Source organism: Erpetoichthys calabaricus, chromosome 4 (assembly GCF_900747795.2).
Source record: "Erpetoichthys calabaricus chromosome 4, fErpCal1.3, whole genome shotgun sequence".
NCBI classification, from domain to species: Eukaryota; Metazoa; Chordata; class Cladistia; order Polypteriformes; family Polypteridae; genus Erpetoichthys; species Erpetoichthys calabaricus.
The window spans coordinates 201,863,598-201,886,592 of record NC_041397.2 but is presented as its reverse complement, the minus strand read 5'-3'; the positions used below and the strand labels follow the sequence as shown (position 1 = coordinate 201,886,592).

The 22,995-nt window shown below is 35.7% G+C and overlaps 1 protein-coding gene across 1 annotated transcript in view; it reads right to left on the bottom strand.

Moving 5' to 3' along the window:
- The window catches only part of dscamb (Down syndrome cell adhesion molecule b), a 681,084-nt gene that overhangs the window by 20,659 nt on the left and 637,430 nt on the right, over positions 1-22,995 (bottom strand). Inside the window, exons 28-30 of the mRNA XM_028800187.2 lie at positions 10,151-10,181; positions 9,839-9,954; positions 6,505-6,654 (exon numbers count right to left, since the gene is read on the bottom strand). Coding sequence (XP_028656020.1) covers positions 6,505-6,654; positions 9,839-9,954; positions 10,151-10,181 — 297 coding nt within the window. The remainder of the gene's footprint in view (positions 1-6,504; positions 6,655-9,838; positions 9,955-10,150; positions 10,182-22,995) is intronic.

The window sequence follows — 22,995 nt, the reverse complement described above, 5'->3', positions numbered from 1 at the left end:
TGCTGAAGCGGGTATGTGCCAGCTAGTGGAATGTAATGAACTGTACAAGGCCCAGCTTGCTGAAAACAAAGCACTGGAGTTAAATTGTTAGATTTTCTATTGTGGACAGAGAACATGCATCAGGGATGATAGCTTAATGTACCACTCTGAGTCTACACTGTTGTCTTATTTGGTCATTGTTTCCCATGCAATAATGAAGCTGCATACCCATGGGATTAATGAAGTCATCTTGCTGTCATTCATCATGGATGTCTTTGAGCATTACCAATGGTATACGACTGAGACACTTACTTGCTTTAAGAATGTCTTGGATAAATGCAAGTTAAGAATGTAGCCAAAGAGCATGAACAGAGATTTGAATTACTGAAACCAGCAACGAGCCTCAGCCCTCAGAGCCAGAGACTATAAAAAACACCTGAAATAGGTCAAGGCTTATTATTTTTGATCTCGTACCATAATACTACTGTAACCAGGACTTTGATAGGAGCTCAGCCATATCTAATGAGATGAGGAGTGTAGAGCTTTAATGGTACACAAGGGAAAAAAAATTAAAAGTTGAAAATAATAATTTGGCATTAAAATCTAAAGTGCCCATCAAAAGTGGGAGTGTCACGCCACCTGCAGAACACATTATATTGCACCAGCTCTGATCTACTGTATATTGAATATAATTAACAGTCTGCTGAGTGATGTCCTCATCCTATGCTGGTAAGTGTCCATCCATTCATTATCCAACCTGCTCTATCCTAACTACAGGGTCACGGGGGTCTGCTGGAGCCAATCCCAGCCAACACAGGGTGCAAGGCAGGAAACAAATCCCGGGCGGAGCACCAGCCCACCGTAGGGCACACACACCCACACACCAAGCACACACTAGGGACAATTTCGGATCGCCAATGCACTGTGCTTGAGCATAATGGTAACTGCCCACAAAGAGATTGTGTTTGACGCACTGACACAAATGGTCCTGAGCCAAGCATGTGACTTTCCCATTGGGATTAATAAAGTATCTATCTATCTATCTATCTACTGTAGTGTTGTACTGATTAGCAATGCTGCAAACATGACCTGGTGCTCTGCAATGGGATGTGAAACCTCTTTGAAGACACTATGTAGGTTTAAAGCATCAGGACTCCAATGTTTTGTTTCTTTAATGTAATATAACCTGACTTGCGTAAAACTCTTTCATTCCAATAATTATGATTGCCTTTATTGATAATTCTAGTGGTGAAATTGACACATCATATGCATCTTCATGTGACTGATGCCTAGTCCAATGCTGCTCCTGCCTTGTATCAAACGTGACTGGAATAAGATCTAGTTCCTCTTGACCCTGTAATAGACTACATGTGTTAATAAAATGGATAGGTGGAGGGATCATTTTATTGTGGAGAGAGCTAAATTTACAACAATATACTGTTCATGCAAACATTGATCTAATGGACTCAACCATCTGGTGGGCTCTTTGGCTAGAAATATAATTAAGGATTCAGCCTTTTATACTATTTATAATATACCATGTAGCCACCACCTAATGTAGTGTAGAAAAGACATCCTGCCATTTAACAAAAACACAGCTTCTAAATGCCCGCAGTTTTCAAAGTTAAATGCCACCAAATATAATGCAAAAGAGTCAGTATTTCTTTGGGACTAAACAGAGAATGACTTGGGGACAGCAGGTTCAATTTGACCAAGCTCATCAGCCAAACAATTGTATTCATAGATTTATAGGGTCAATATTGTCACATGTGCAGAGTACAGTAAGATTCTTACTAACATGTGCTTATTAGTTAAAATTAACATATTGCCACACCTGAAGAAGATTATTCAGTTATTTCTTTGTGAACAATCTTTTTTTACTGATGACACATTTCCCACCTATTTATAACAGAAATTACATTAAATTCAAGCTGGCGAACACAGGCCTGCTTGCCAGAAAAAACAGCACGTATAGTTTTCCAGACACAATCTTAATTATGAATGTGAATTTCCCCTTGGGATTAATAAAGTATCTATCTATCTATCTATCTATCTATCTATCTATCTATCTATCTATCTATCTATCTATCTATCTATCTATCTATCTATCTAACGACTGAGGTTGAATTCTTTACTTGTGTTCAGTTCTAAACTGATAGAAAAAGCTTTATGGACAGGAATTATGGATGTTTTAGACTCTACTGAAAGAGATTTTCTATATGTTCTGCTCTGAATTTTTTTTATTAGTATTTTTAACAGCAACTGTTCTGCTCTGTCAAAAGTGAATACTTCATACAGACAAATGCTTCCCCTTAATCAGATTACCATTTTGTATATTGTCCCTACATTGATGGATTAAAGGCCAGAGGTCCACATGACCATCATCATCAAGTTCTTCCATGTGAAGTCTGAAAACCATGGGGACTGATTGATGCCATTTACAGTATGTTAGGCAGAATACTTAGAGGGGCCTGGGTGTTCTTGTGGCCTTGAAACCCCTGCAGATTTTTTTTCTCCTGCCGTCTGGAGTTTTCTTTTTTGTTTTTTCTGTTGTCCCCGGCCATCAGACCTTACTTTTATCTATGTTAAAATTTATCTATGTTAATTAGTATTGCCTGATTTTATTTTTATATATCATCTTTTTTCTCTTTCTTCATCCTGTAAAGCACTTTGAGCTATATCATTTGTATGACAATGTGCTATATAAATAAATATTGTTGTTGTTGAAACTTGAAGACCCTTTGTATAATTTATATTTAAGAAGACAGCAATGCTTTACTTCAAAAGCATTTGAAAGAAGGCATGTTTATCAGAGATGACAGAAATACATGAAACTGATCAGATTTAATCCTCTCATCCTCCATTTGATATAACTGATAACTTCATCATAATACTTTTTTATAAAATTATAACTTAGTTACTTTCCTGTTTTATTTTATAATAAACATTAGGTCACACAATGCAAATATTGTCTAAACATGTAATATTATTCCAAAGTGTATTAAAGAATTTGTGTTTACTCGACTTACTCCATATCATATTTGTGTTGCAGCACAGAATTGCCAGAGTGTTACATACATTTCTAGAGAAACAGACGTACAGTATTTTGCTTTACCCCTGATTGTTGGCATTTGAAAAAGAAGAAATCCAAAGATTTTACAATGCACACAAATTCCACCAACAATTTATTTAAAGTTTGGTTGAGTTAATTAATATATCACTAGAATTAATTGTGGAAGACGAAGTATGTAACACTGTCTTTATCAAACTTAATGCAGATGTCAAAAAGCAAAAGCCCAAGGTATTTTTCCATTTTTTAGTTTCAAATGCCAATTAGTGGCTGATCCCTACATCACCTCAACCATGGCGTTTGTCAAACATGACCTTTAGATTTTTACCTCAGACTGCTTTGGACATAAATCCTTTATCAAGTGATTTTCTATCTCAATACCCCTTATAAATTAGACACTGTTCTGAGTGGTGATTAAAAATGCCCCAGGTAGCACTGGACCTACATAATGTTAAGCAATCACACTTTTGTTTTTAAACATGTAATCAAACTGTGGAGACACTGTGCTATGTCCATTTGAAGTACTGTTTGCCACTGTGCAGTAAATGTGATAAGCCATCTACAGTATACTATTAAGCTCTTGACAATTAGAAATTAAATATGAACAGAAGTTAAAAATTGTCATTTTATCTACACTTGATAACCTGCTAAGGTAGTTTCAAATTTATTAGATAATTTGATTTTAAAGATTGCAAGTACAAGTTCAACTTTTCTGACATATTAGACAATATAGCAATTTTGAATAAGTTTATTCTCCCTTGAAAAAGCTAATTTTCAAAGTCATCCAAAATGGAATATCCATGTGTTGAAACAGTCCGTAGTGTTATAATGATCCTGTCAAATATGTTTAACTTCCCTTTAAAGAAGAGATAAGAGTAGAATTAGTTTAGAAGATTATCATCACTTTCACCACCTTCCCAAAAGTTTCAATTTAGACAAGGGTAGAGAAAATGATAACATTTCAGTTTTTTCAGTATTTAATGCTATATTAATGTAAATAGTAAAATGCTGTAAGATTCCAAATGTAGCATAACCAGCATGGCTATTAATCTGTTAACTGACTCGTTTACATCATTAAAGGATCATAAGGTGCAAAAACATATCCTGGATGTGACGGCTATCTTTCACATGCACACATTTATTTAGATTTTTTTGGTTTCTTTGCTAAATGCATACATCTACATAAACACCTTGAGCCTGTATTTGTCGAAAAGCACCATATTGAATTAAACATAGATGAACTACTGCGTCATCCGTTAATATATTTTAGGGATATCAGTAAAAAAAAACAGGAGTAACAAGAGAAAACTGCATAGAAGCAACAAACAAGCAAGCAGCACAAAGACACCAGTCTGGGTTCTTGAACCCATTTTGCTGACATTGTAGCACAGCAGTGTTAAAACACTGAGTTTAATCATCATATAAACTATGTACAAATTTAAAATCTAGCTTGACTTTAAAAGTATTATTTGCTAATAAAAAATTGAGCATTCTAAGTATTATTTTCTTGAAGTATTTTATGTTGTTTCTTCTGCTTTGAGGGTAGTTTCATTTGCAGTAGATTTGGAACTTGGAAACAAACAGTTTGTTGTTTCATTGTTAATAATTCATTTTTATTTTCTCTTATCAAACTATATCCATTATATTGCATAGGTTAGATAAAATTGGTGGCATTGAAGTTGATCATAAGTTAAAAAAAACAAAAAAAACACCACTTAAAACTAGTGATGAGCAAACCCAATAGAGTTTGCTTCCCTATGAGTTAGAAAAATCACAGAGACGTACACAAACTTCACAATATGCATTGAACTCAATGGGGGAGGAGTACGTGAAACAGTTTTGAGTGGACTATAAGGCGGCAGTGTTTTTTTTTACTTGTCCCAGAGGGAAAATCTAGGGAAAAGTTTGCCAACTATGCTGAACCAATTATGCTGCGCTGTGCCTCACCAACAAAAGACGTAAACAAAACAAACACCACAAGCAAAATAAAACAAAAAACCACAAACTAGCAATAAGTAAATAAAACATAAATCATGGAGTTCCACTGTTGGGACAGAAGCAGTGGCATGGGACCTGCTTGTTCCATTGTTGGTCTGGCTTATTTACAATTTATCTGTGCTGATACATTCATTAAGAAGAAACGCTTTGTAAACAGTAATAAATCTTTTGTTTTTGTTACTTCACAGCATGTCCTGTGTTTTTTGATGAAGGAAGAGGGAGGGGGAGGGCTTCTTTAAGGCTTGTTTTGGGATGTAACTGGGCACATGGCTAATTTGCATTGATAATTAGCCATGCAGTGCTGCACTCAGCTCACAGGGATCAGTATTATATATCCTGTGATAGTACTCTTAATATTCTTATTATGGTCAGCTAATGAAAATAACGTTTTACTTTTTGTTTTTAAACTAATTAAATTCAGCAATGTTTCTCAACCTTCCTGGCTTCAGGATCCATTTTTCACCTTTTTAAGTGCATTGACAACCCATACATAGCAATCAAAGTGAGTAGTTTTGAAACAACCATGAATACATAAGAAAAGAATTTTAAGATAACAAATGTAGTTTAAAGATGTTTAATGTGATAAATTTATCTTTTTTTAATTTTGATTGTTAGGTTATAAATGGAGCTGAAAATAATGAAATAAAATTGTGAAGATGCATTGGGATGAAACTAATCTCCAGCGGTAGCAAGTCTCAATGCACATTCTTAGCAAAGTATCATATAAATTACTAATGTATATTTTTTCACAGTGGAGAGTTTCTTAATTAATAATAGTTAAGTCTGTAGCACAATGATGAACTATTTCACTTAATTCTAATAGCAACATCACCTCTCTCTAGTATGAAGGAATGATAGAGTGCAGAGTTTGTTCATTGTATGGTCTGAGTTTATATATCCCCTTTGATTACTTACTTGTTTAATAAGGACACACTTTTTACCTTCACTAAGCCTCCTTACTATCTTCTAGGTTTGGAGGGCTACAGAAAACCTAAAACTAAATATATCAGATAAATTACAAGTGTTTTTTTTTCTTTTTTAATGTAAAAGTAAAAATAAAAATAATGTGAGTTTACAGCTAAATATATGAAGCAAGGCAACAAAGCTGAAGTGTGCATAAATACTGTAGGCACAATATTGGAAACCTAAGCAGCAGTTATGAGCTTCTGAGAGACATGGTCTGCCATCTCAAAGACACACATAGAACAAAAACATACTTGCCAAACCGGTTTTATTTCAGTAAAGTTATATTTGAACCATTATCATAGGCACACTTTGACATTGTTGCTTTGGAGAAATAGGTGAAAACAGATATCTTGGCTGAGATTTTGCCTTCTCACCATCTTTATTTTTCTCATTGCACTTCTGTATCAGCATGGTATTCCATTAGACATGTACTGTAGTCGAACTAAAATACAACAGGCATAGAAATTTCATTGTACTATTTTAAAACTTACTAGTTCCTGGTCGAGCATCAGATACATCAACTAGTGGTCCAGTTGCTTGTGAAAGAGACTGATAATGAACAGTATGTGTGACAGTGGACGATTTCTGTTTTGATGTCTCTCCAAAATCAGCATCAGTCAGCAAAACTGTAGATCGGTCATCTGGAAAGTAAAAGGAAGTAAACCATTTATTAGTAAGAATGGGGATTATTTTTTGCATAAAAATCACGTTACCCACAAATCCAATTTGAGTCTGATATAATGACCCTCTCTATATTATTACTTTTCAGATTTACTTATTTAAATAAAAATTGTACTGTGGAGTATATATTTTCCCCTTTATTTTAGATTCTACACCTAATGTTTGTGCATACAAAAGAACAATAAATATAAAACACAAACATATACAGTATAATGCATAAACATGCTGTAAATCGTACAATAGACTTTGTTTTACTACTTCAGCTTATACTTGGTTGCAAAACGTTAAACACACACACTAAGGTTTAATGTTAGCAAATCTCTGCATTTTTTTCTTCTTTATATAAAACACTAGTAATTAAAATCAAAATTGAAGTATAGCTGAGTAATATAAAAGATAATGTAATTTTTTGCTGCTTGCCAAGAACAGACATCTGCAGAGTTGTAGTGACTGGTTTATTAAAGAAATCTGTAACATCTGCTACCAGCTGAAACCTGTATTCTGCAGTGATTATTGTGGCTGTAAAAACACTTCTTCACTGTGCTTAAATGTTTCTGTGTAACCTAAATCAAGCCCAAATAAAAATATCCACCTATATAATTTCTGCAATTGTACATGGAAACTTGTACAATCTTTACACAATAAAACAACTTTTGTTTTTCAACGTAAATAATTTCTCCTAATATATTGTTAGCAGACTTATTTAAAAAAAAATATGTAATACAAGTACAAATATGTAATGTAATGTAATACAAGTATGTGATTGTACACAAAATGAAACACATGCTGAAGAGAACTACCTAGTTACACAAGTCCACTACAGCTGACCTAAAGTAACATTTTTATTTAAATAGGTTTTAAACATATGTGCTGTGCATAATGTCCATTAATGGATAATAAATGCACCAGATATTAAAGACATTTTAAAGAAACAGGCTTCTTTGCAGGTCTGAGAAATAAATGCATTATATCCATACTTTTAAGTGTAACCTTTGCTATGACACAAGAAATATGAACTCAATCGAACATCTCTGGAGAGACCTGAAAATAGTTGTCCACTGATGGTCTCCGTCCACCCTGACAGACCTTGAGAGGATCTACAGAGAAGAATGGAAGGAAATTATCAAATCGAGATGTGTGATGCTTGTTGGGTCATACCCAAGAAGACTCCAGGCTGCTATCTCTGCCAAAGGTGCTTCAACTAAATACTGAGCAAAAGGGTTGAGTCAATGTGATTTCAGTTTTTTATTTTTAATAAATTTGCAAAAATGTCTAAAATCCTGTTTTCACTTTGTCATTCTAGGGTATTGAGTTTTACCTGATGTGTGGAAAATTTAATTGTGACTTCAACATAACAAAATGGGAGAATAGTGATGGGATCTGATTATTTTCTGAATCCACTGTATAAAACCAGGGCATTTTTGTACTTCCATCCATAAAAATTTTAAATAAATTCAGGTTTATTGGATTTGGGACTTGCATTTGGTGGAAACTATTTGTGCTATTCAAATATATTTTCAAAAGTGGTTGTATACTTATTTTAGACTTATCTAGTCCAATGTTTATTTTTTATCTTGTATAACTCAGCTCACTATGAAATGCCATTGCGCCATTTTGTAATTTTCATGATGACTTCTACTTATGTGACCTTAATAAATTAATAATCTAAATACTAAATGTTCAAACTTCATGACTAATTACTCATCCAGACAAATTCTAGTTTATACTGTGACAGCAGAACTTTTTTCTCTTTGTCATTGAAAAACAGAAGAAAAGCTATACTTGTAGCAATATAATCTTAAAAATATTGTGCAGAACATTCCTTCATTTCTCATTTTGTTCTTGACTGATTTTTAAAATTCAGAAATCACATTAAAGAGAAAGGGGCTGGGAGACATCATCATGAGCTATTTGAGATGTGACAAATATAAAAAAAAGAAGAACAGCCTGATTTTCGGTGTCTAAGACTATAATTAGTGTGTCTGTGAAAAATATTCCATCCACTTTGACATTTTTTTTTGGTGTTACAACACAAAAGCTAAAATTATTTAAATTGTGATTTATTTACACATTTTTGCGACTGATTAATGCAAAACATTCCATAGGTTTATGGTTAGTGGAGCTGGACTATGTTTTCAGAATGGAAGCCCACAAGATTATTTTCTCCAACATCCCTCAAGCTGGAATTTTTATTTTCCTGCCCTCCCTGGACATCTGATCATGATAAGTTAAACTGGACATTCTCTTCTATTATAAATAACTGCTCTTTAGTTTTTACTTTTTCTGTAACTCTGTTTAGCTGTTATTTTTGCAAAGCACTTTGAGCTACTTTTATATATGAAAATGTGCTATATAAATAACTGTTTTTTTGTTCTTACTGCGTAATCTTAAGTATAGAAATCTTTAGTAATCTTCGGTATTTGCCAGAGGCAGTATTTATCAGCATTAATAATTTAATGTACTCATCAGGATATTTCTCATGCTCAAAACTGGAATTGGAATGAAGATTACACTCCAGAACACTGACTTTATTCTCAATAGGTTACTCTCTGGCTTTAGCTATATATTCTGGATCAATAATTGGCTTTTGTTAAGGTTTTGCTAATCAATTTGAGAACTTCCCACAGAACAGAACACATTACAATTCTGTAAAAAAAAAATATCAAACTGTTTAAGAGATTACCTTATTTTTTAATTAAACATTTAGCTTTTGACAGGTAAAGAGTAATAAAAACAATGCTACAAGCAATATGAAGATTATGGTTATAAAATATAATATATATAACTTTGGAGTAAGATCAAATTATTTTGAAGAAATATATGCAATTGAAAAATCAATTATGTACTGTAAAAAAGTAAGCAATTTAAAATATTTCATGTATAAAACAATTCTAAGAAATTAATTTAGGATTTTGTCCTCCTTATCAAAGAGCTGATCATCTTCAGAAAGCAATACAAACTTTGTATATTCAGAAAAACTGGTACCCTCTGAAGAAAAGGAATCAAACCGCTACTAAAAGTAACTATCCACTGGAGGACTTGGAAGATTGCAAATGCATTATAGATGATGGAATAACAAAACTTCTACACATCTGCTTTGACTATGATTTGATTCTCTCGCTAGTTTAATTAAAGGGGACGTACCAATTGTTTCCATGGTGTCTCGCTCTTCAATAAGAAGTTGAGCCCGGGGGATGTCAATGTGCATGCGCAGTGTTTGCTGTTGCTTGTTTAGGGTGTCAGAAGTCCGTGTGTTTTTGCTGGAAAATATGCATAAAAAAGTAAACATTTCAGTTTATATAATACTGGCAGCTTTATATGATTCAATAGTTACAGACAGTTCTCTATTACATACTTAATGTAAATGACCTGTACACTGTCAACATTAATAAAAATGAATATATGCACTAACTAAATGCAATCTTGGATGAACTCAGTTAAGTACAATACAGTTACCTCATTAACATCTCAGCCAAGCTTTTTGCATCTGGAAAGAAAAAAAAAAAAAAGTTTAGTGACACAAAACGTTAGATAAAATCTACCTTCTATAGTACTGTAAATTGTATTCTACTGCTTTCTAGCCAGAAAAACTAATATGGAATTTCTCAAGCAAAAATAAATGGCAGTTCACATGGAATTATTTAGTATCCACAGTATTAGTTTAAGACCACGAAATAAACATAAGATTTGAACCTCCAACTGTGACAAAGTAGCAGCTATACAATAAACAACTTTTTCATAATATATTTTGCATACAGATACTATGAACATTTTCTTCAGAATTTAGCTTTTTTAAAGATATTTAAAAGTTATTTAATTTAATGATTACATATAATATTCTAAATGCAGTTTTTCAAAAGTGCAATCGATACAGCCTATCCAAAAGTGAGTTAAGTTGCATAAAATCATAAACATGTTTGTTTATATAAAGCCCTTATCCTACTCAGTCTGAAAAGCTATGCAAACAAAAGGTGTAATTCTTCATATACGTTAAAAAAAATAAAAAATAGTAGAATTAGGCCCAATTGGGCTTACTTTACAACAACATTAGGAAATTCTTGCCAAAACATTCCTTGCAATGACAAATGGATTTTTTTCCACGTTGAAACAGTATAATATAGACAAATTACTTTCCCACTGAGTTATGTAGTGTGGATTAGGATTCTTAAATTTGAAGAAAAAAGGTTGACATGCAAGTAAAGAAGTGTAGAAAATCTCAATGGATTCATTTTCACATAATCTTGTACCTTCTGGTGTTAACCCACACCATGCTAATAAAGCAGTGAGAATAATAGCAAGTTCATCAGTATCTGAAAAACAGTTTAATGTTTTATCTCAAAATGGTGTTAATTTAAGACAATATCAACATACATAATGTAGCCAGACTGCAGTTTGATGCCACTTTTCATAATCAGTCAAATCACTGGTATATTTTCAATAATTTTAATTTTGAATGATATGTAAACGTACAGTTGTAAGCTAAATGGCACTCTGACACAAATTGATAAAGAATGAGTATTATGATTAACTGAATTCCAGTGGCGGACCGTGCATTTCACACCTAGGCCTTCAGTAGTGCTCCGTCTGAATCAACCCGCCCCTCAAAAACTAATTTATGGTTATAAAAACCATCTTAATATGCAGAAATACAGTATAAAAAGCCGTTGCATCGCAGATAGATAACTCCTGTAGCCACAATAAATGCCTTTATTGAATAGACAAACCAGGGGTGAACAAGTTCCTTTCTACTGCAGCTACAGCCGCGACACACATAAAAAACATCAATAAAAACTCATAAACTTGCAATATTATTTAGGAAAATTGCAACATTTTACTCACCAAAAGTTTGGATTATTTGTAAACAAAATCCATCCTCCTCTCTTTCCTCAAAAACAGTTCACTTACTTTGTTGTACAGATTATCCGTGCGCTTCAGTTCCATCACGAAGTCCCTTTCTATCGCCATCGAAGCTAATGCTGAAAGTCGAACCTGCCCTGTCGTATTTCTGGCATAAGTTTTATTTCGCTTTAGGGCTGAAAATGTTCGCTCGACAGTAGCAGTGGACACAGGAATGGTCACCGCCAAACATACCAATGTGTACAGCTGCCCCATGATGCTCTCATTCAGATTTTTCTATTACACCATCCTATCCAATCAACGGGTCTGAATACGGTGATGTTGCCGTACGCCTGCCAGAGGGCCCTAGTGAAACCAACTCAAAATCTGATTGGTTGAAGCAACAGTTTAATCGACATTTATTTTGTGTTAGAGGGCCTGCAGAATGGATTGTGAAGGCCTCCGGGCAGACTTCTTTGACTTTGACCCTGCCTGGCAACAAATGATGGCTGAAATGTGATTGGTTAAATGCTTTAATACGAAAATACATGTCTGGAAGCAGCACAACCATCGGAAAAGCTATGAAAGAAAGCGGACAGACTATTTGGAATTATTTAATAAGTATTCATGGACAAAATATAATTAACATCAGTTTGTGATTCAGATATTTTTTTAGGCCAGCAGAGAAGGCCTTGCAGGCCCTGACAGCCTACCACTGCTGAATTCTATCCCATGTCCAAGATACTGATTGAGAGGTTCATTTCTTATCATTGTCTAAGAGCACCTAGAAGTGTACTGCAGGAAATCAACTGATAAAGTCTGGACATATTCCTAAAGTCTACTCCTTACTAGCTGCAATATATTATAGCATGGATAATCATGGAATATTAGGAAACATTAGAACAATTTTGAACAGAACAAGCCATTGAGCCCAACAATGTTCCAGATTTCTCTGCAACGTAACCTCTGTTTCTATGCATATCTTTGTGAAGAAAATACAGCATTTTTTTTCTTTTTTAAAAAAGTTTCTTACTTGTAAATAGAAAAAAATGATGTTTTGCTACAATTCCACATTTAAGATAAAGTTGATTAAAGAATACACAAACATTGTCTACAGATACTGTTGCTCTATGAAGATATACATAATATTGTAAAAAGTAATAAGGCTAAAATATATAATTATCATACACTGGAGATTCACAGAATAGAATTTCTGGCATAAAGTGTCACATACATGATTCCATGATGCACAACCAGATTACTAGTAAATTAACAACAGTTATTTATGACAAGGGCACAAAGCAAGACATGTAAAGAGGAGTTTATACTTTATTTATATTCTCCTCATTTTAAACAACCATAATAGCACTAATAAAATTAAAACAATGCCCAGTGTTCACTTGTAGTTTTAGAAATGGTCATAACAACTGCAGAAAGTGTGGAATATAAAGGTTTAACTATTCTATAATAACAAATCCAGATCTAAAGCCCATACTATGAAATACTTATGAGAGGTCTGTCCAGCTGTAATGGTCATTAAGACATGTAGATAAACAGAATATATGTTTAATGATGTTTCATTCAACTCTGAAATTGTTAATGTGACATCCACTCTGTTCAATTTATAATCTAAGTCAGTAAAAGAAATTAATTACAAAAGAGTAATACACTGAAACAGGGATAACCCAAGATAAACATAGTATGTGTAAAGCAAAAGGTGTTTCCTATCAGCAAAGCTAACTACTCAATATTGAAAAAAGACAAAAGAATTCACAATTATTATTATTGTTGTTGTTTATGAAGCATCGTTCATACCCTTTTTTTTAAAAGCTCAATGTGCTTCATAAAAAAGACAAAAAATAGTTTAACACTTAAAATATATAAAATTGAAGCACATTTTCAATTCTAGAAATAAAATTGAGGAATTATTAAAGGAAATTATATTAAAAATAAACAAAGCAATAAGAAATAATTATAATGTAAGAAATTAATTCAAAGCAAAGCATGGGAAAATAAGATCATTAAACATATACAATATTAAAAATATGTTTAAAGAAATATTAAGCAAGAGTAAACAAGAATATTGAGGTGACAGTTATAAATATCAACAGAGCTAACTTCTCTAAAATTTGTATGAATGTTGCTCCACAATTTTGATGCATAGTAGTAAAATGCCGATTCTCCAGATGGTCTTATGCTTTACTTTGGGAACATTCAGTAAACAGCCTCAGAGCTGGGATATATTGTGTCATACATTCTGTAAAATATTTAGGTGCTAATCCATTAAGAATTTCAAAAGCAGGAAGTAGAACCTTAAAGTAAATTCTGAAAGCAACATGCATTTTACAACATAAGAATATCATCTCTCTTACTAGTTCTGCTCAAGATTTTCACAGCTGTGTTTTGTGCTAGTTGCAATAGTGGTGCACTTCACTAATAAACCAGTGTACATAGCATTGCAGGAATCAAGTCTGCTGTCAGTAAGTACAGGTATCAATTTCTCTGCATCAAACAAAGACAAAAATCATGTTTGCTATATTTCTAAGTTGAAAAAACCCAGTATTTGTGACATTGCTAATATGAGATGAGAAACTAAGGTCAGAATCAACAACAACACCTATAGTAGTTTTCTGATTGCTGTTTTCCTCTGTAGGGCTAGATGACCAAATTTGTAGTTTAATAATAAATCCTTTGGAATTTTGGAGCTTACATCAAAAATTTTATTTTTCTTCAGTTAACAAGTTTAAGAAACGTTTGAAGGGTATTCTTACAACTACACTGCTCAATAAAATTAAGGGAACACTTAATCATCACAGTCCAACTCCAAGTCAGTTAAGCTTCAGGGATATCAATCTGTCCACTTGGCAAGCCTAAATGATTGTGAATCAATTCACCTGTTTGGTGCAAATGAAACTGATAACAGGTGCACTGGAGAGGCAACAGAAAGACAATCCCCAAAAAGGGAATTATTTTGCAGGTAGTGGTCACAGAGAATTGCTCTTTCCTTATTCTTCCTAACTGATCCTTCTCTAGTTTTGCATTTTACTAGTGTCCTTGTCACTATTGGTAGCATGAGGTGGTACCTACAGCCAATTCAGGTTGCATAGATAGTCCAGCTCCTCCAGCATGGCACATCCATACATGCCGTCGCAACAAGGTTTCCTGCATCTCCCAGCACAGTCTCTCATGGAGGAGATACCAGGAGATGGACCATTACATGAGGTGAGCCGGAAAGGGCTGTAGAAGGGCAACAACCCATCAGCACGACCAGTATCTGCTCCTTTGTACAAGGAAGAACAGGAGGAGCCCTGACAGAGCCCTACAAGATGATCTCCAGCTGCTTACTGGTGTGCATGTTCCTGACCAAACAGTCATGAACTAGACTCCATGAGGATTGCATGAGGGCCCGATATCTAGTGGGACCTGTGCTTGCAGCCCATCACTGTGCAGCTCGATTGGCATGTGACAGAGGATGCCAGAATTGGCAGCTCTGCCATTGTTGCTACGTTCTCTTCACAGATATGAGCAGGTTCACACTAAGCATATTTGGATATACTGTGGTGAATGTTATGCAGGCTGCAACATCATCCAGCATGACAGGCAGTGGGTTAGTGATGGTCTCGGGAGGCATACCCATGGAAGATCGCACAAACCTTCAAGTGCTAAGCAACAGTACCCTGACTGCTTATAGGTACCAGGATGAAATCCTCAGAACTTGTCAAACCTTACGCTGGTGCTTTGGGCCCTGTGTTCCACCTGGTGCAGGACAATACCTGGTCTCATGTGGCCAGAGTGTGTATGCAGTTCCTGAATAATGAAGGCATTAATGCCATTGAATGGCCTGCATATTCCTCAGACCTCTGGGAATTATGTACTAGTGCATCTAATGCTGCCAAGTAGCTCCACAGACTGTCCAGGAGCTCACTGATACCCTGAACCAGGTCTGAGAGGAGACACCCCAGTACACCAGCGGCTGTCTCACTGAGAGCATGCAGATGTTGTTGGGAGTGCATACAGGCACGTGGAAGCCATACAAACTACCAAGTCACATTATCAGTTGCCATGATGAAATTCACACAAGTTGGATCAGCCTGTGATTTAAATTTTTGACTTTGATTTTCGGTGTTATGTTGAATCCAGCCCTCAATTGGTTGGTTATTTTGGTTTCCATTGACCATTGTTACATCACATTGTTCTCAACAAATTACAAAGTATTACTTAATAAAGAATTTCTACTTGAATATTTCATTCATTGTGATCCGATGTGTGATTTAAGTATTACTTTAATTTTTTAAAGCATTACAATTAAAGGATGCAGAACATTTGGGTCATCAGGTGATGCAATGATATACCATTGTGCATCATCTCCGTAGCTGTAAAAACTGATACTATGATCTACTATGGGGAACTATACATAAGGAAAACAACAGCGGTCCAAGTATTGATCCCTGTGGAACTGCAAGTTACAGGTCTTTGCCTTGATATCTACTCAAATAATTGTACAAACATGGTCTATCCAATCAAGTCATTTAAGTACTTTCTGTTACCACTAAGTCTGAAAGCATTAACCATCTTTACCAAGGCAACCTTGGTGATTTTTATGAAAGACAGACTGGTATTTTTCCCAAATACAGTTTTCATTTAAAAGCACACTATGTTGTTTAAAGACTATATTCTCCAGGATTTTACTCATAAATGAGAGATATTAGCCTGAAATTACTAAAGCTATCCAGAATGTTTTTGAAAGCAAGCGTGTTACTTCAGCCATCTTCAGTGCATCTAGAAAATATCACGTTTCTAGAGAACAGTTTACATTTTCCACAAGGCTGTCTGAAGGAATAAAATATATCCTTGAAGAACTCATAGGAACTGGGTCAAGACAAAGTAAAAGATTAAATCAGTGAGATCACATTTTTAAACATATTTATAACTGTCTTTGAGAAGACATTTACTTCAATCCTGTGTGAATTTAAGAGGTTATTTAGATCTCATACTTTCATGGTCTGCATATTTACAGATCTTATACCTAAATTCTTGATTTGAAAGTACAATGCAAATTCCTTCAAATTTGTATGTGGAACCTTGGTTTTGCATGTCAATAATAGAACAATGTTGAATCAAATTATTACTAGTAGAAAACAGTATTCTTAGTTTATTTCCATTGCTGGCAATAATGTCTCTTTTTCTTACTAGAGCTCTGATATAGTTGACAACCTGCTCCTTGAAAATATCAGCAGGGATCTGAAATTTAGTTTTTTTTTGCCTTTTTTGTCCTCTAAGTGTGCAAATACTATTTTTCCAAGGCACTGTACAAAAACTGGATTCATTTTTATGTTTTCTGGTTTTACAATATTAAATGATGCTTTCAGCACATTATTAAAAATGATCAACAAGAACGTTTACAGATAAAGGAACCTTTAATGGCTCTGTACAATCTCACAGACCTCAGCAACAACTCAAAACAACTCCACCCAATACAACCTTTATATAATAAAACAAGGAAAACATTACCCCAAGTCTCACTGTCCCTTCGCTTCCATCTACCCCCAGCTTACTAAACAAAGTGAAAGTAACAAAAAACATACCTCTCCATCTACAGTAACCTCTCAACTCTTATTAAAAAACACAAACAGCCAGAATCTACATCACTATCTCAGCACTCATTGTGTTTCACTTACTCTCTAGCCACAAGTGCAGCAGTGAAGTAAACAGCAATATACAAATATTGAATTTGGATATATGGATCCCTTGTGATGTGAAGGCAACATCAGACAAAGTGTAATACCAAGAAGACTTCAGCCTCCACAGAAAACCATACTTTATAAAATTAAACATGTACTACAAAAAACATCTCTTCACTGTCGTAATGAGCAGAGCATTCCAAATGAAAGTATGTAATTCCATAATAATATTTCTCTAAGCATTCAATCATACCTACAATTCTTATGCATTTTCCCCACTATTCTTTTTCAACCATCTTCATTTTGAGATTAGAAGTTTCTTCACGTAAGGCCTTTTATATATATATATATATATATATATATATATATATATATATATATATATATATATATATATCTCCTTTTATATACAGAGATGCTGGACTGAATAGGAAATGTCTCTTTCTGGAATTTGGGTTGCTCTCACTTATTACTGCCAATTTCTAACCACTCATTAGTATATAGCTGATTATAGCTGATATTATTCTCTGTGTTAACATAGAGGACATTTACTTGCTCCAACATCATCTTTTATCGATTCCTAATCTGAAAAGTCAGAATCATAGACATGTGTTACCAGGCTTGGTGAGTTGCTGAGTGACACAGAGTTTCATAATGCAATATATTGTATTATAGATGGGTAATCTTTTTGACCTTAAACTTTATTCACATGTTTTGTTTATCGATAAAGGACTTTTTGTGACCTTTCAGTACTGCATTACTGGTAATAAAAACTCAAATCAGTACTTCAAATGAAGATTTGTTCTTCTTTCTTTGGCAAAAAATAATAGCCCAGTAGTTAATGCTATCTATGCTTGGTTCTCCAAAGTCAGCCTGCGTTCTCTCAGAGCACTCAAATTTCCACCTCTAGTACATGTGGGATATGCAATTGTCAGGTTAACTGGTGACTCTGAAATGTCCAAATATGAATGATTGTGAGTGTCTGCTTGAATGTGCTCATCCTGCCTAAACTAGTAATTTTTTTCCTATCAAAACTGCCTTTCAAATAAATGCAGCTTAGGATTTAAAAAGTCCATGTAAGAATTCCATAATCACAGTTAAAAAAAGAATCTACATTCTGTTAGAATTCTTGCATTCCACCTGATAAATTTTAAATTTTATTATTTTCTACTCCTTACTCTGTGCAGCCTCCAGAAGAATCTTAAGTTTTAAAAATAAACATTCAGGCACAATGCAGGATATTTTCCAAACTTCAAAGCTAACCGACTTGGAGTTGTTTTAAATTAGACTACTGGTAATTACCTCATCAGGGATTCTATGGGCTGCAAGTGCAGATCTTTTACTTATCATGCCAACACTCTATGTAATTAGCATATACCATTCTAACTGTGTGATTATTCTGCCATGTTTAGATTTTGTTCAGGAAAAAACACAGTTTACCTAACAAATTTAACTGGGACATTAGAATGCTAAAATTTCAAGTATAGTTTGCAGCCTTGAACATAGTATATATTTCCCATATAATTTTCGAAAAAAAGAATCATAGTTGCAATTCCATAAAACACCTTAAAATATGTAAAATGTCTCTTTTTATTATTTTATGTACAATTATTTTGATGATGGATTTACATGTTTAAGTTCTGAATTATCAGATTCAGTTTGATGAACTGTTTTATAAAATAAAAAATATATATATGTTGTGGTGCCCGGATGAGGGTGGTACCCAGTCGGGACCGCCCAGGAGGACCGGAGGAGGGCTTGTGCCTACTCCGGACCACGAGGGGGCGACCGCCCTGGTTGCTTTGGGGGCCACGGGTACACAGCTTGGAAGCTCTACCCTGTAGGGGCCTGTGGTCACCGCCAGGGGGTGCCCCAATGCCTTGGGGACCCTGGACCCCAGCGCTTCCGCCACACCTGGAAGTGCTGGGGGGAAGAAAAGAGGGGACACCCGGAGTGCTTCCGGGGTGCGCAGCCGGCACTTCCGCCACACTGGGGAGTGCCGGTGGAAGATTGCCGGCGAGCACCTGGAGCACATCCGGGTGCGTATAAAAGGGGCCGCCTCCCTTCAGACAGAGACAAGAGTCAGGTGGAAGTAGGACGACGTCGGAGGAGGACAAGGAGGTGGCCTGAAGAGAAAGGCATTGTGTTGTGTGGCCAGGACTTTGGGGACTGTGGGGTTTGTGAGCACTGTACATAATGGAAAATAAACGTGCGTTGGGTGACATGAACGTGTCTGCCTGTCTGTGTCTGGGCCAACCTCCACAATGTATATATAGTATTACAGATCTTGTAGTGTAAATTTCTAGAACAGAAAACATTTATTATGCCTAAACCCAAACAATTCCACACTCCAAGTATCTTTGTTTTTAACATTAGTGCAATTCAAATCAAAAACAGTTCACACACAAAAATGAAGAGGAAAACAAACACACACACACACACGCACCCTCACACACACACAAACTCTTGCTAATGATAGTTTGGTTTCAGGCTTACATACCTTAGTTATGTGTCTTTAATCTACTGTATTCATCATTATTTATGCTGCTGTAATTATTACTGTATCCAATACATTACTGTATGTCAGTATATATGGTTAGAAAACTGTATGTCTTGATACCTTTCCCATTTGTAAATGATATGTCATTCTGATTAAGCTTATTCTATTCACATCAAAGTTAATCCTGTAGCAGAATGTTAGGAATATTCCATTAACATGTTAGCTTATAGAAGATAAAACAAAACCAATGTAGCTATATAAAACTAACATCCCATTCTAGTTAATTCAAATACATTTGTGACTTTCACATTACTTTAAACTTTATAGGATTAGCTCTAACTGATCATGCTGTTTTTGTTTTGTTTGTTTTGTTCTTTTGGATGTACCAAAAAGTGCTGCCCTCTAGTAGTGGTCATGACCCAAATGGGACAAAAGGACCACTAAGTGTGCATGCTAATGTAACTTTACCATCACCCACAGGAACAACTTTTCTTTAATTATATACTGAGCCCAAGACGTAGGTACAACAGAGTCATAATATAATGTATATTTGGTGACAAGGACACAGCTAGTATGAGAAAGATGCCAGAAGAAGTAGGAAGAGCTAAGAGTTAAGACCAGAAGGAGACAAAAGGAAGGTACATGTAATTTGCCAATAAACAATTTACCTTATATGATAGATAGAGTGTGAAAATCTTTGTAGACATGCTCAGCCATTCTAGATTTTTTTTCTGTTTATCTTGAGCATCTTGTCTTTTCAATAAACACTTGCCTTCTTTTGTTATTTTGCTTAGTAAACCATTTTCTTATTTTCATACTTTGGCTTTCTGGGCATTTGGGTTCCGGGACAATTCAAGCACACCCCCTATCATTTATAGCATGCAAACATAATTATTTGGATACTTGGCCATGCAGATCATTGATAATGATTTTTACATAAATCTGAGTACCGCTTCAAGTTAAAAATATTTTTATTCCCTTATTGCAGCATAGTTACTGTAAAGTAAAGTGTGGCCTGAAGTCAACAAAAAAAAAACCATAGTGAAGCAGAACGTTAGTTTCATGACATGCAGTGAAGGAAAAGCACCCCAAATCTGTAAAATCCTTGTGAAAAGAATGTAGTACAGTGATCCCTCGCTATATCACGCTTCGACTTTCGCGGCTTCACTCTATCGCATTTTTTTCTCATACACGCTTACGTCACTATGCATGCGCTTTCTGAGAACTTTTATCTAAGCCCCACGATGGCTCCTAAACGTGCTGCTTTTTCTAAGCCTTCTGACAATGAAACTAAGCGCCAGAGGAAGATGCTTACCATCCAGGAGAAGGTGAAACTCTTGGGTATGATCAAAGATGGCAATACCCTACAAAAGCCTCCTCACGCATATGAAAAGACAGCACCAGCAACTGCCTATCAAGATGTTCTTCAGCCGCGCACCCAGACACCCACTGCCTATTCCTAGTACTCCTTCAGCGGAAGAAGAGAACGACGCACCTGCTGAAGATACTACACCACCTGAAGCCTCTCCTACTGAGGTCGTGCTTTCATAGGTTAGTGGTTGTGTGTAAGAACTGTGTGTGTGTAATTAAATGTACAGTACAATAATCTACTATATAAAAGCGGTCGGGATTGTCCTTCCGTCCCGTGAGTGCAAAGCGTAGCGGTATTCCGCTTATCACAGACTTACTACTTGCGGCTTGCGGTACGAAGCGACGCGATGTGAGCAGAGTTCTGGTGCTTCCATCGTTCCCTTGCTTTTGTTCGTGATGCGCTGGAAAAATAGACAAAATGATGTCTCTGGAAATAATTAATGTTGATGGAGTACAAATGCCTCACCACGTAGTAAATATCAGGGGAGATGGTGCTTGCTTATTCTCATCTATAGCTTATTTAGTGCATGAAACTCCGTCTTTAGCGGTACAGATTTGGGATGACATTGTACGACTTTGGACAGGCACTCGAGGGGATAAAAAAACAGGTTTTCGGGAGATGTTATGAATGGGCACTTTGATGTTCTCATTCCCTACACTTACATGCCTGATGTACACATGGAGCGAACACAAATTGAGGATAAAAGGCGGGTGAGCCTAGTAATAATATATTTGTAGCGTCTAATATGTCTTATTTTCTTTTATTTTGTCTAATATATTGGGTAATACGACTGTAATGGTGACTAAAGGGTGTTATTTCATGTCTAGAGGGCACTAATAATGTTAAAAAAACATATTTAGAAGGTCGTAAACAGGTTTTCTATACTCTAACTGCGAAAATATTTCGATTTATAAATAAAGAATCCTACTTCACGAAAATTCATTTATCACGGTAGAGTCTGGAACGGATTAACCGTGATAAACGAGGGTTCACTGTACAAGGAAATCTGAAAAACAGGGTTACTAGCAATAAGATGAGTTCCACTCATTATTAAATCATCATAACTCCACACAATACACTGTCATCATTAGTGTATGAAGAAATGAGATGTCCAATTCCTTAATGCTGCTGCAGCTAAATGTGTGACTGGTGTGCACTTTAAGGAAGGAAGTCACACCCATATATATACTTACATACTGTATATATATTATATATTGTGGCGGTCGGCTGGGGGTTGCGCCCTGCCGGGACGCCTGGAAGGACCAGGAGAGGGACTATGCCTCCCCGGGCCACGAAAGGGCAGCCGCCCTGGTTGGTATGGGGGCCACAGGAACTGGGCATGGAAGCTCAACCCTATTGGGGCCCATGGTCACCGCCAGGGGGCACCCGGAGGATCATAGAGCACTGGATGTCAGTGCTTCTGGGTGCTCATGTGGCACTTCCGCCACACCAGGAAGTGCTGCAGGAAGGTCGTCAGAGAGCACCTGGAGCACATCCGGGTGGATTTAAAAGAGGCTGCCTTGCTCCAGTCATTAGCCGGAGTCGGGAGGAAGAGGATAAAGCTCAGGAAAGAGGAACAGAGGCGGTGAATGAAGGAAGGACCATTGGAGGGCCCGGACTTGAGAAGGGTGTTTGGTGCGAAGACACCGTGTGCTGTGCAGGACAATTTATTTATTAAACGTATGTGTTTTTGGAACTCTCGGTGTTTGCCCGTTTGTGTCCGGGCTGGTTTACCACTATATATTATGTTATATATATTATATATATATACACACACACACACTAGCTGTGGTCCTAGAAAGTATTGAAATCATCAGAAAAAAAAAACTGAAATGTAGAGATGTCAGGTAATTGAAAGGAACTACTCTGAGCATCTCTCTCCTAGGAGGTTTCGTTTTGCCGATGTGCTTGC